At 43.3% G+C, this 14,564-nt stretch overlaps 1 protein-coding gene across 9 annotated transcripts in view; it reads right to left on the bottom strand.

The window, feature by feature from the left end:
- SUN1 (Sad1 and UNC84 domain containing 1) overlaps positions 1-14,564 on the bottom strand; it is a 56,938-nt gene that overhangs the window by 41,279 nt on the left and 1,095 nt on the right. For 3 of the 9 annotated variants that reach the window (XM_057749623.1, XM_057749628.1, XM_057749622.1), the window contains exons 1-2: positions 13,815-13,835; positions 790-886 (exon numbers count right to left, since the gene is read on the bottom strand). The exons of 1 other annotated variant lie outside the window; for it this stretch is intronic. In XM_057749623.1, coding sequence (XP_057605606.1) covers positions 790-866 — 77 coding nt within the window. In that variant the 5' untranslated portion in view covers positions 867-886; positions 13,815-13,835. Of the gene's footprint in view, positions 1-789; positions 887-1,965; positions 2,071-4,114; positions 4,288-5,363; positions 5,386-13,814; positions 13,837-14,564 lie in introns of those variants that run through there. 5 more of the 9 variants (XM_057749629.1, XM_057749627.1, XM_057749626.1 and 2 more) reach the window with 5 other exon arrangements.

Raw genomic sequence — 14,564 nt, forward strand, 5'->3', positions numbered from 1 at the left:
ATGCTGTTAAGAAGAATTTTTTGTTAAAATACTTTCCAATTTTCTTTAAAGTTTCAATTACATTTTAACCCTTTAGAAGATAAGCCACTGATAAAACTGACACTAGCATTTTCCTCGTGTGATTTAAACGTCTTGCCAGGATGCAAAGGTTTTTCTATCTGCCAATCCAGGAATGTGTTCCCCTTGGCAGTAACCCATAACTTTATCATACTTAAGTTTTGTCTCAATCATCCCTCCTATCGGTACTTGGTAAAGTAGAAAAGCAAAGAGCAAATCAACAACTTCTAAGACTCAAACTTTGAGGTTCGGCATCAAATCAGAATACAAACAGACACAGAACACGTGCACTGCATCTGACAGCCGCTGAGGTCTTGAAACCGTGGGCTTCATCAAAATTCTGTTTATGATGCCTCCTCTCAAAGGCATGTCACTTTCCAGGTTATTTCTGTTAACTTTAAAATACTCAGCCATTAACATAAATCACAAAACCCCAACATAACCACACAGATGTGTTCTTAAGACCACAGCCACCTGGGTGGAGGCTAAAACAGTCATTCATTTGCAATGACTAATCACTGAGTCATCAGAAACGTTCGGTTTTCAAAACAACCTCATAATTTCCATGTCAGTTTAGCAGTTTTGTAAAACCAGAGCATAAGATAAAGTTCATGGACATCTTCACTTTCAACACAGAGCAGTTGGGTGCAAGTACCATAAAGCCCCCATTAACCCAACGGCATTCAAGAGGAACACAGGCAAGACAACGTAACACGCATGCGCGCAGCTCACCTGAGTGCATACGTGTAGCCAGTGTTCTCAGGCACACACTGGGGAGGAGTGTACAGGTGGAGCCGAGAAAAGTCCATGTTCACGGTCTCAAAGCATACTGTAGAAGGCGGGAAAAGCAATGCAGGCTGTTAAAGACTGGAACACACAGAGAGGCCCTGCCTGCGGTGGCACGATGAAGACTGACCTAAGGGTCACCGTCAACACTTTGCTCAAACAAGGCCAGTAAAGCAGCGTTGGTTTTGTGGGGTGTTTTCATTTGTTTGTTTGTTTTTAAGCAAAGGAGACAAGTTTTCTCACAGCTGCAAGTCCAGAATACGGCTGTCATACTTAAGTTCCCTAAGATGATAAATCTACAAAAGCAAAAAGGGGAAATCCTAGATCGAGCGACTTAAGATGAAAAGAATAAGAAAGCAACTCAGAACCCTTTTCAGAATGTATTTTTAAATTCCTGAAGGTGTCAAAATGTTCTCATTCTTCCGGAATAAATTTTCATTGTAAAACAGAACTGATTCCTGTTCCATGGTCAAAAAGCACTCCCATACTTTCCTAGATAGCAAAGTTTTTACCAGCACCCCAGAATCAGAAAATTGCAGAGTGAATAGAGATAAGCTTAAGGCACTGTTTATACTTTTATTTTTCCCCAAAGGAAAACACATTATTTTTAAATTAAAAAGTTTTGAGCGTATTGTTTTTCAGGTTGTCATCTAGATTTCTTTGTAATGACTCAAACTTTCCTCTGGCTAAAAATACACACACACACACACACACACACACACACACACACACACACACTCCAAAAAAAACCCACAGGAGTAATGTGAACCACAACCTGCTGTGGGAAGATCAAGGAAGATAAACCTGGACAAAAAATATTCAGGTACAAATGATTTCTATAAATTAAGCCAAAATACTAAATTCACTCCACATTCTTTGAAACAGTACAAATATTCTTTCAAAAATTAAGCACCCACAGAAATGTTTACATATAAACATTTTACTGTGCCTGCTCATTTTGACATTGCTCAGTTCCTCTCGGGGACCTGGCCTCCCAGCCCAGGTAGAAGGTACACTCAACAAGTACAATTCATTCTATTAACAGACACTTAAACCTCTTGCTGCAAATAAAATTAACTTTGAGTAGTGAATCCACGTATTTGTTCAATACTGTTCACTTGCCTTGACCTCCCTTCTGTCTCTTCCACCAGCACTGGAGCCCAGGTTCAAGCCCACAGACACTGAGGAACAGCACACGAGGGGCAGCCTCAAGGCTCAGGCCTCCTCCCTGCTCTGCCGCAGAACAGAGCCACACCCAGCAGCAGTGTAATAATGGCTTCTGACTGTGCTGTGGTGAGTAATAACTCACTAAGCAACCATAACAATACTAATACCACATAATGGCTCTCATCCTCTAGAGTAGATAACTAATTTTTACTTCTTAACCTCATTCCCAAAGTGACCTTTCACTTTCATGTTTTACTACACCCGCATGGCCAACCCCAGATTAAAGCTGTCCTAACTGCTGCTAATTTCTACCAACTTCTCTACAACACACACTCAAGATGTGCTTGGTGAACTGAGTATCTGGATCGGTTTGTAGAAATTGTTTTACAGTGTTACAAACGAGTGAATGGCAGGTGCCCGAAAGCCAAGTAGCATTTAACATAAACACTGTGACTCTGACATGGAGACATCAAAACATCTGGCTAAGAACAGGGATGGACACCTACAGATGTGGGCTCTGATCCCAGCTCTGCCCACTAGCTGACTGCCTGCCCTGAGGCCAGCTCCTTACACACAGGAAGCTCCATCTGTGAAGCGGGACAGCAGCAGAGCTCCTGGCAAGGCTGCTGAAGGGACCCGAAGAGGACCAGCCCATGACTCAGCACAGAAGGAGCAGTTACAGCCTGGTGAGGAGGACAGAAGCAAGAACTTCCAGGCTTCTTATTTCACTTTATTCGCAATTTATTTTTTAATACTTTCTAATTTTTTTAAATTGAAGTATAGTTGATTTACAAGATTTCAGGTGTACAGCAAAGTGATTCAGTTATACATACATACAAACATATGTACATATGTATATATTCTCTTTTCATTCTTTTCTATTACAGGTTATTACAAGATTTTGAATATACTGATAGTTCCCTGTGCTGTACAACAGGTCCCTGTTGTTTATCTATCACAGCCTTTTTACTTTAAAAAGTTACATTAATATGTTCTCACGTTTTCATCTACCTAAAAGAGAGATTAATATCTAATGCATAACAAATGGTGTTTTCAAAAGCTGTTAAGAGGCACAGGACCAGCTATAACCATGTTGTTTAACCTGGTTCTTCCAATCGATGAGACAGATAAAGCTGTGACGCCACCCAGTCGGGTTTCATGTAGGCCTTATGCCACAATTTAGAAAGAAATTTAACTTCTTGTCTCTAAAATAAAATTCTATCAAAGAATCAAGTGCAGCTACTGGCCATCAGTCCAATTTCCTATCACAAGCAAGACAGGATCACAGCAGAGTAACTGCGTAAAAGTCCTATAGGTGACAACATAGAGACACAAGCTGAGTGGCAGGCACAGTGGTGGACTTTTGGCTAAATGTTTTATGAGAGAAGCTTCAAACATAATAAAGTGCCCAAAGACAACACCATCGAGAGAGCACCAGTGTGGAAACACACAACTCTAGGAAGACCAGGCTGCGCAGCTCTGGAGGAAAGGCAGACAGGAAACAGTGGAGGGAGGCCATGGCCCCTCACGTAGAGCTCGGCGGCTACGGCAGTGGAATGAAAGGGAGCATGTGATGAGATGCCCTTTATTTTTCCTACTCATTCTGATTTTACTCCTGTAACCACATGAATTTCATGCTCTGTTCTTCAATGAAACGCATGTATGTATGAAACTATACTCAGAGGGCTTCCTAGGTGGCACAGTGGTTAAGAATCCGCCTGCCAATGCAGAGGACACAGGTTCGATCCCTGCTCCAGGAAGATCCCACATGCCACGGAGCAACTAAGCCCATGCGCCACAACTATTGAGCCTAAGCTTTAGAGCCCGTGAGCCACAACTACTGAGCCCATGTGCTGCAACTACTGAAGCCCATGCACCTAGAGCCCATGCTCTGCAACAAGAGAAGCCACGGCAATGAGGAGCCCACACACCACACAACAAAGAGTAGCTCCCCCTCACTGCAACTAAAAAGAAAGCCCGCACACAGCAAAAAAGACCCAACACAGCCAATAAAATAGATTAATTAATTAATTAAAAAAAAAACTATACTTATAACCCAGCCCCTGCTTAATCAGACCTGTGGCCCAGAGGAAAACATTCTTACCATTACTTCCTCCACAGCTCAGAAAACCACCTCTGCAAGCAGATTCTCCAAAAACAGCAGGTGGGTGCAGAGGCCACGCCAAGCTTGAATCAGCAATGAGTTAGGGAGTGATGACCCGTGCGCTTGCCTGCTTTCACTGTGGACCACATTACACGGTGTGATCATGTATCTTATTAGAATGTATTCTGCTGCCTTTTTCTATACCCCGCTTCTCCTCCATTAACCCTGCTGCCTCATTCTTTCTCCCTGGACAGATCATGATATAGATTCACACCACTTTGAAATTAATCTTTAAGTCCTTTCATAAAATGTGAGCATTAGATAAAATTACAGAAAAAAATAAAGTAAAAAAGAGAATTAAATAATACATGTAAAGCAGGGCCTGACACATCACTCAAAAAGTCAGCTGTAGTTATTTTGTGGAATAAAGTTATATAGCCTATGTTTTAAATATTTTCAAAAAAAAAAAAAAAGGATTTTTTTCCTTCTGAGTTAACAATCCCTGAGTTGGAAGATTCACTTACCCCTGGCCTAAATAAAAAGACAAAGTGCAGCAGCAGGTCAGATGGCCCCACCCTGGAGCCGGCAGGCTAGAACACCAGCTCTGGTCTCTCTCAGCTCAGCAGTACCCCTAGTAGCAAAAGTGCAACTGTGATACCAGTTCTCTCGCTAACAGTGCTTGGCATGTTCACAGCGCCATTCCCAGTCTCCCCTTACACTGCTGCTGCTTCAAGCCTGTTTGTAACATTAGAGCCTGCCTACCTGCAGCATGGCCTGAAGGTGGCCTCAGCCTGTGACTCAAGGGAGATCTGATTTGCATTTATAATCTGGGCAGTATTGAAAGAGCAAGTGAAAAAGGGGATTGAAAACGTTTTCAACGGCATCACAAAAGTTTGGAAAGAATCCAAAGGCAACATTTTGTAAATAAGTTTGTTTACAAAGAGGTGCCATGTGCAGGCTTCACTGTCCTCATTTCTCGAGCCTCTTGCAGGCCACTCCCTTCTCCCGAAAGTGTTATGACTGGGATGACATTCTCTCAGGCCCCATGCCCGTGAGTGTCCTGGACGTGGGAGGGAGGGACTGCACAGTGGAGTGGGGGCTCACAGCAGGCCCCCCTTTTCTCAGGCCCAGAGGATTAGCGGGGGGAGGGAGGGGGCGCTCAGGGGAGGCACCCCATGTCCCTGCAAAACAGTGCTCTTTAACAGCTTTTGATTTGAAGCTGCCAGTCCAACAGGGAAAAAGCACTCACCTCAGGAGATGGTGGGCCAAGAGTGACATCTTTCAGTGGAAAAGGAAGTGCTATCGTTATAAATCACCCAGGTGTTTCCCTCCCATCTGGCTTTCACTAGCGGCTAAGCACATGTAAGCCAGCAAGCACAGGCAAGCCAGCAAGCACAGGCAAAAGAAGAGGTCCTGTGTCTAGATTGCAAACTTTGTTTTCAAACCTAAGAAATTAAATATCTTTACAAACCTGCAGATCCTAGCAGGGTTTTAAAATCTGAGTTAATATGCTTCATAAGTTACACTTGGTACCTCCTTTAATACATTTTACCCTGCCTAGTACATACTGTATGTAATATTTAAATCATATGGTAGAAATGAAATCTAAAGCTCAGTTTTTGTTCTTGAATGCTTTGGTCAAAAATGGATTTTAATTCAACCACCACATACAATTTGAATCTCTACTATTTAGAACGTCTGTACTCATCTAGTAACAATCTACAAAACATGCCTGAAAAATATCAAAAATTACAAGTTACACAAGGTTGAAAACAGAGCTTGCAGCAAACAGCAAAACCAAAGGAAGAGAATAAAACTGTTAACAGTGCTGAAACAAATTAGCACAAAATATTTTCTTAGGAAATGCTATCAGTTCTAAAATAAAACTAGAAAAAGGCAAACTTTAAAAATGGTCAGTAGCATTTATCATTATAAACCACAAGTAACATCATCTAGTAGATAATTATTTTTTATTAAATCACGTATAAAGCAATCAGAATTTGCTCCAAAGGTACTGTGTTTACAAAGACAAGCACATTACAAATCAAGACTTCTATGAACTGATGGCATTGCTGACCAAACAGGCTGAGACTAGAAGTGAGCCCAGCTGACACAGGTTCACACAGCTTCCCCAGAAGAAATCCTCAGGAGCAACCCACACAGACCAACCTTGTCAGCCCCCATTTGAAACTATCAGCACTGCAACCCATCCACAGAAAGCACAGCAGTCCGAAGGGACAGCTCCAGACAGCACCCTCCTCCTCACTCTGGGCGCAGCTCTAGACACCGCCATTGGCCAGAAGGCTGTCTCTGAGGGCCCCATGAGCTGACAGCACAGGGTCCACTGCCCACCGCAGGCCCACGGTGGCCCCTCAGGGCCTCGCACCCGCAAATGAGGTCCAGCTTCATCCCCACCAACCCTTCATCACCCAGGGCTTGGTTTTCAAGGCACAGCTGTGCAATCAGGTGTTCCATTTATTACACGCCTTGTAAAGAAGAATTTTAAGACTAAAATTCAGAGCAGCCCTTTAAAAATCAGTATCAATACTAAGTCTTTTTTTTTTTTTTTGGCCTTGCCACGTGGCACGTGGGATCTTAGTTCCCTGACCAGGGATTAAACTCGTGCCCCCTGCAGTGGAAGCACAGAGTCTTAACCACAGGGAAACCGGGAGTACTAAATCTTAACATAATTACTCTGCTCAGACTTAATCCTGTTAAAATTACGTAAGGCACAGACTAAAAAAATTATTTTTGCCTACTAAAAATGTTTTTGCCTATTAAAATAATCATAAATTGGGTTAGATAAGATTGTTTCCCAAAGATCATGTTCAATGTAATTACTTCCACAACGTAATAAACAGGAATTGGCATCACATACCTGTTTTCATTTTAAAGAAGCAAAACGTTAGTTTATGAAAAACTATGATTTATACTAAGTGAGAGTCCTTAAAAATGAACTCGTTATTTAAAACAGCAAATCAGAAATGACTATAACCTAAAAATATTTGAAAGACCTTTACAGAATGCTACATATGTTATATACATGCACTTGAATATATTTTTAAAACTTCAGGAAAAATACCACACTAAACTTAATGGTAAATTACAGAGAATGGGACTGCTACTTTTCACTTACCCCCTCTAGTACTTTTCAACAGTTTTTAACAGAGTAGGTTTTGGGTCTTCCCTGGTGGCACAGTGATTAAGAATCTGCCTGACAACGCAGGGGACACGGGTTTGATCCCTGGTCCAGATCCCACATGCCGCGGAGCAACTAAGCCCGCGAGCCACAACTACTGAAGCCCAAGCGCCTAGAGCCTGTGCTCTGCAAAGAGAAGCCACCGCAGTGAGAAGCCCGCACACTGCAACAAGGATGTAGCCCCTGCTCGCCGCAACAAAGACCCAATGCAGCCAATAAACAAATAAATTTATAAAAAATAAATAAGCGTAGGTTTTGCTAAATGGAAGAGGAACTTGAAAAAGAATAGATACATGTATATAAATAACAATCACTTTGCTGTACACCTGAAACTAACACAACACTGTTAATCAACCATACTCCAACATAAAATAAAAAGGTAAAAAAAAAAAAAAAGAGTAGTTTTGGTCTTATAATTTAAACAATTAACCCAGTAACTATTATTATCAAAAAGAAAAAGAAAACTGGACTTCATTGTGAAGGGGTGTGGGGCTAGACCTGCGGGGTTCTTACTCAGCTGTAAGAAACGTGTACCGTTACACACTCCGTGTGGCACCTGACCCTCAGTGTTGCTGCAAGGTTCAACCAGTTACCATACCTCACCTGCTCAGTGCTGCCTGCCACACAGGTGAAAATATTCAACAGGAGTTAGTTATTATCTGCAGCAACTATGTACTGATAGTTTCTAGCCAAGATCTGATGTTTCTTTCCTTTTTTTGGAAATGAGGAAACAGGAAAAGATGCAGGCTAGATGGGTTTGTTTACATAATAGCTGAGTTTTAGGGAAAATAATTCCTTTTACGTGAAGGTGCATTATCACACGCTTACATCTCCCAATGATATGTGCTCCACAGCTTTTAAATAAAAGCTACATTTCCGCTTACAGAGAGATCTGTCTCAGGGTTTCAGCAAAAGCCAAATTCTTTACTTTATGCACATTACTGGAAAGGGTCTTTATGCTTAGAATACAGAAAACATGAACCACACAGTTTTATGTATTTGCTGCAAACCTAGAGTGCAGTTAGAAGAGTTGCGCATGGCACTTCCACTGAAAGAGCTTGGTGACAGCAAATGACAGCGAGTGCCTTCCCAGAGCAATGCTGAGTGGCGATCCCGGGACCCCCTAACCTGACAGCGCTCTTCCCCATACTGGAAGCGGCCAACTCTGCAGGTCACTCTGACAGGCCAAGGTCAGCCCTATGTCTCATGCTACCGGAGGTTTGTCTCTTACTCATTGTTTTATAGGACATCAACCTTAGCTATGCCACACACGCCTGCGATGTCCCTCATCTGCTACTGAACAAACTTATGGTGACTTGGGCTGTACGGTCACTCTCTGTCCTGCTTAGGAAGGCCTTCCTAATCCAAGAACACATGAATAGTCTGTCGTGGATTCTACTACTCTTACTGATTTGACTTTCACATTTCCCACCATTTTTAATTCACCTAATTCCTTTGTATACACTAAGGTAGCACCTGATTTCACTCCTTGTGGAGCATTTCCACAGGTCACCCACAAGTAACTAAATTCAACACATCCAACTGCTCACCCCTCTTCAGAACAGCAGCTTCAGGACTTTCCTGGTGGTCCAATGGTAAAGAAGCCACCTTCCAATGCAAGGGATTTTGGTTCGATCCCTGGTCAAGGAACTAAGATCCCACAAGCCACGGAGCAACTAAGCCCACGTGCCATAATTACTGAGCTCACATGCCTCAACTAGAGAGCCTGCGTGCCACAAACTACAGAGCCCACTCGCTCTGGAACCTGTGCACCACAGTTAGAGAAAACCCGCACGCCGCAACTAGAGAGCCCACCATGAGGAGCCTGCCTGTCTCAATGAAGATCCCACGCGCCACAACTAAGACCCTACGCAGCACTCCCCCGCAAAAAAGCAGGACCCTCCCTCCAGCTGCTCCCCTGCTGCACCATCTCTCCCTGGCTTCCTGTCGGTGAGTGCCCCTAATTTCCCCCTCTCTAGTCTTGCCTCCTCAAGCCAGAAAACTGCCAGAACAGTCCATCTATAAAGAGGTCTGACCACCTCACTCTCTGCAGATCCCACCACGGCTTCCCAGCACTGGCAAGTAAGGCCCCGTCTAATGCCCCACTTCTCCATCTCCCACCACCCACATCGCAGCTTCACTGAGAACCTGGGCTCAGGTGATCCTCTCCCCTCACCGCATTTACATACTGTTCCTGTACTCCTTTCTTGCCTGGGATGCCCTCCTGACTCCTGATTCCCCATTCCCTTGGCTTCTTTCCACCCCAATCACTCTCAGCTAACTTCTACTCATCCTCTGGGTATAGCTGAGATACCACTTCCAGGAAGCTCTCCTGGATGCTCCCAACCCCCACATCCAAGTTAGGTGCCAATTTTAGTGCTCCCTGCTATTTACCACTTAACAGAAATTATAATATTTACCCAATAACGAATCTTTCTCTCCAACTAGACCATAAACTCTCTGAGGGTAGGAGCTAACCCTGACTTGTAGAACCAATGAACATCTCGTAGGTGCCTAGAGAAATGGGAGAACTCACTGCTATCATGTTGCTTTGCCTTTAACCTGAAACTACTCTTGGGTTCCCCTCATCCCTCTCTCTGCTCCATGTCTGACAACGCCCTGGAAAAACCACACCCCAAGTGCTAGATGAACTTTTGAAGAGTAGCGAGGGTCCTGTGTATCTTGCCTCCTTACTCCTTCTCCTAATGCCTCTGAAGCAATTCTTATGTTTCCTCATCTAATCAGAACAGTGTCGTCCACTCCATTTCATTTCCAACTATAACTGGGAACAATCAGAAACAACAATTACAGGATTTTATTTCTACTATAAACGTAAACAGTTAATCCACACCACTTCCAAGATCACCCTTTTAATGCTCTGTCCTCCCTCATGTGAAGCACCAGGCTAAAAGGGAGCACTCTCACTTATGCTAAAAAAGGTTTGTAGTATAAATAGCAAGTAAAGACACCTTTAAACTGAGGTTTTTCATATTCTACCTATAGCTCCCATCTTCCAATAACATTAATTAAAGATCAAACAAAGCAAACAGAATGACTAAGACCAAAGCAACCAGGCAAAGCACTGCTTTGTTTTCAAGCCACATGTGCCCCTGGAGAGCCCCTCATGCCTCACTGGAAATCACTGATCTACACTCGATTACTCTCACACTACTGAAGTCTGGGAGCTGCAGTTTTATTCTGCACCAATGTCTAAAACCATCTGTCGAATGGTTCTTATTTCCCAAACTAAAATTCACAGCCAATGACCATTCACTGAGCATCCTTATGCAACTAAATGGAAAACAAAGCACCCAACTAACAAGCACGATTACGGTTATAATTCAAACTGCAAAACAGACTAATGAATCACACAAGTCACTTAACGAAGTAGAGTCAATTACAGCATGTGATTATAATAAATAGCATGTTATAAATAGCAACATCATGGTCTGTACTTTTTATCAATCCTAAATTTATTTTGGCCCAAAGGAAGTAAAGTTTCAAATGCAGCAGGTCTAGTCTCTTCTATCTGGAAATCAAGTTGGCTAAGCTGTCCAAAATAGCAATGAGTTCCAAATTTAGAAAGCAGGGGAGGAAGAAAATGAAGGTGTTTTCAATCAGCAAAATCATACAGCAACCTTCCTGCAGGCGGCACCGAGCACAACTACCCACGACAACACTCACAGCAACACCACTCGTGCTTGGCTGCACCACTGTCGTGTTCCCACTGCCCTGCAAATCCCAACGTGGGTGCTCAAATTTGGGATGTGTTCAGGACACTTAGCCTGAATCAGCAGTGGGCCCTACAAAATGCCCTGCAATTCCCTATGCTCTCACCTTGCTTTGAAATATTGAGGTTGCAAGGTTGGTTTCATCCTGTCACCACCTCTACCAAAAATGCCTGGCATTTATTGAAAGGGAGAAAAAACAATAGCAAGAAACTTGGAAACTAGAAAGCAAATGGATGAGTGAAAACTGACTTAGGCCAGAAAAAGCCGATAAGCTAACAATGAGGAACACTGAAGAACTGCCCAATTTTCATCATGGATCCCCAAAGACTTAAGACAGTGATACTTGTGAACATTCAGAAGTAAGGATGTAGACTGGACTCAAAATACAGCACGAATCAAACAATGAAAGTCTGTTTAAGGAGCAGGTAAGGCAAAACCATGTGATCCTCTCAACTGGTGCAGGAAAAGCGCCTGTCAAAATCCAACACTCTTTCATGACAAAAACATTCAACAAACTAGGAACAGAAGAGAACTTCCTCAATCTGACAAAGGGCATTTACTGAAACCCACAGCCAACACCACAGTCAATGGCAACAGGCTGAAAGCTTTCCCCTAAAATCAGAAACAAAACAAGGACACTGTTTTCACCACTGCTATTCGAGATTGTACTGGAATTCTAGCCAGAGCAATTAGGCAAGAAAAAGAAAAAGATGGCAACCAAACTGCAAAGGAAGAAGTAAAACTACCTCTATTCAAAGGTGGCATGATCTCATACATAAAAAAAAATCCTAAAGAATTCACAAAAAACTATTAGAACTAATAAATCAAGCAAACTTAAAGTTACAGGATACAAGATCAACACACAAAAACAAGCTGTATTTCTATTTACTAGCAATGAACAATAAAAATGAAATTAAGAAAACTCCTCTTACAATGACATCAAAAAGAATAACAAGCTTAGGAATAAATTTAAACAAGACAGTACGAGACTCGTACACTGAAAACTACAAAACACTGCTGAAAGAAATTAAAGACATAAATAAATGGAAAGAGATTCACAGGCTGGAAGACAATGCTGCTAACATGGCAACACTCCCCTAAGCAAGCTACAGACTCGATGCATTCTCTATCAAGACTGCAATGGCTTTTTTTTGCAGGTATGGTAAAGCTTATCCACAAATTCATATGAACTGCAATGAATCCCAAACAGCCAAAAACAATCTTGAAAAAGAAGAACAAATTTGGAGGACTCACACTTCCCAACTGCAAAACTTACTACAGAACAGTGTGTTACCGGCATAAGGACAGACATACAAACTAACAGGACAGAATTGAGAGTCAAGAAACAAACCCATACATTTACAGTCAATTGATTTTCTACAAGGGTGCCAGGATGCCAAAACTATTCAATGGGGAAAGAACAGTCTCTTCAACAAGTGGTGCTGGGACATCTGGATATCTACATGCAAGAATGAATGAAGCTGGACCCTTACCCCACACCATATTAAAAAATTAACTCAAAATGGATTAAAGACCTAAATGTAAGAGTTAAAACTATAAAACTCTTGGATTAAAAAAACAGAGATTTACTTTCACAGTCTTGCATCTGGCAAAGCTTTTTTAGATATGACACCAAAAGCATTAGCAACAAAAGAGAAAACATAAATTTGGCTTTATCCAAATTAAAACTGTTGTGCATCAAAGGACACTACCAATACAGTGAAGGGACAGCCCAAAGAATGGAAGAAAACATGCAAATCATGTATCTGATAAAGATCTAGTGTTCAGGAGATATAAAGAACTCTTACAACTCAACAAAAAGACAAACAACCCAATTAAAAAATGGACAAAGGACTGGAATGGACATTGCTCCAAAGAAGATATATAAATGGCCAACAAGTACATAAAAAGAGGCTCAACATTATCAGTCATTAAGAAAATGCAAATCAAAATCAAAATGAGCCACCACCTCACAACCACTAGGACAGCCACAATAAAACAAAAGGAAAATAAGTGTTGGAGAGGATGTGGAGAAATTGGGACCCTCGCACACTGTTGGTGGGAATGTAAACGGTGCAGCTACTGTGGAAAACAGATCCTCTACAAGTTAAATATAGAGTTACCATGTGACCCTGCAATTCTACTCCTAGTTATCGACATATACCTCAAGAATGAAAACAGGTGTTCAGGCTTCCCTGGTGGCACAGTGGTTAAGAACCCGCCTGCAAATGCAAGGGACACGGGTTCGAGCCCCGGGTCAGGAATATCCCACATGCAACTAAGCCCGTGTGCCACAACTACTCAGCCTGTGCTCTAGAGCCTGTGAGCTACAACTACTGAAGCCCATGCGCCTAGAGCCTGTGCTCCACAGGAGATGTCACCACGAGAAGCCTGTGCACCGCAACAAAGAGTAGCCCCTGCTCCCTGCACTAGAGAAAGCCAGTGTGCAGCAATGAAGGCCCAACGCAGCCAATAAATAACAAAGAAAATTTAAAAAAAAAGAACAAAAACGGGTGTTCAAACAAAAAGTTGTACACAAATGTTCACAGCAGCATTACTCGTAACAGGCAAAAAAGTGGAAACGACTCAAATGTCCACTAACAGGTGAACAGATATGCAAACTGTGATATATTCATGCAATGGAATATTACTCAGGTGTAAAGAGGAATGGAAGTTCTGACACAGGCTACAACAGGGATAAACCTTAAAAACATTATGCTGAGTGAAAGAAGTCAACACAAAAGGCCACATACTATATGAATCCACTTACATAAAAAATCCAGAACAGGCCCATTCATAGAGACAGAAAAAAAAACTCGCTGTTGCCAGAGGTTAGGAGCGGCGGATAACGGGGAGTGACTGCTGACGGGTACGGGGTGTCCGTTTAGGGTGACAACGTTCTGCAACTAGATAGCCGTGATGGTTGCACAGCACTGTGAACAGACAACATCACGGAACTGTGCAGGTTAAAACGGTACATTTTTTTTAAGGGTAAAACCGCTCTTTACCTGTTTCAGTGGTTGCACGGTACGTCACAAGGTAAATTTTATATTGCGTATTCACCACAATTTAAGAGAAAAAGCAGTTAGCTACTCCGCGTGGATCCCCTTCCTGCCGCCCCCCACAAAAGAGCGGGGCATAAAACCAAGGGCTCTCTGGACCGGAGGGCGAGGGGACGGCGGCGTCCTGGAACGCCTTCCTGTCGGGGGTGCGAGCGCCTTTCCTGCCCACTCGCGACGGCCGCAGCCGCTCTGCGCGGCCCGGCTCCTACCGCGGGGCAGGGGGCTGGCGAGCCCTCCCCGGGGAAGCTACAAAGTCCCACACGGCGGCCTAGAGACGACGACCCCGAGCGCTCCTCGAGGGAGCCCCACCCGTCCCGTCCCCTCAGCGCGCGGGCCACGGAGCCCCCCACGACCCCCCGACGGTCCCGCGCGGGCGGCCCCCGGCGAGCGGGCGCTCGGGCCACGCACGCCGCGGCGTCTACAAAGCAGGACGCGCTCAGGTCCGGAGGCGGCACGGC

This window comes from Hippopotamus amphibius, chromosome 9 (assembly GCF_030028045.1).
Source record: "Hippopotamus amphibius kiboko isolate mHipAmp2 chromosome 9, mHipAmp2.hap2, whole genome shotgun sequence".
Lineage (NCBI taxonomy): Eukaryota > Metazoa > Chordata > Mammalia > Artiodactyla > Hippopotamidae > Hippopotamus > Hippopotamus amphibius.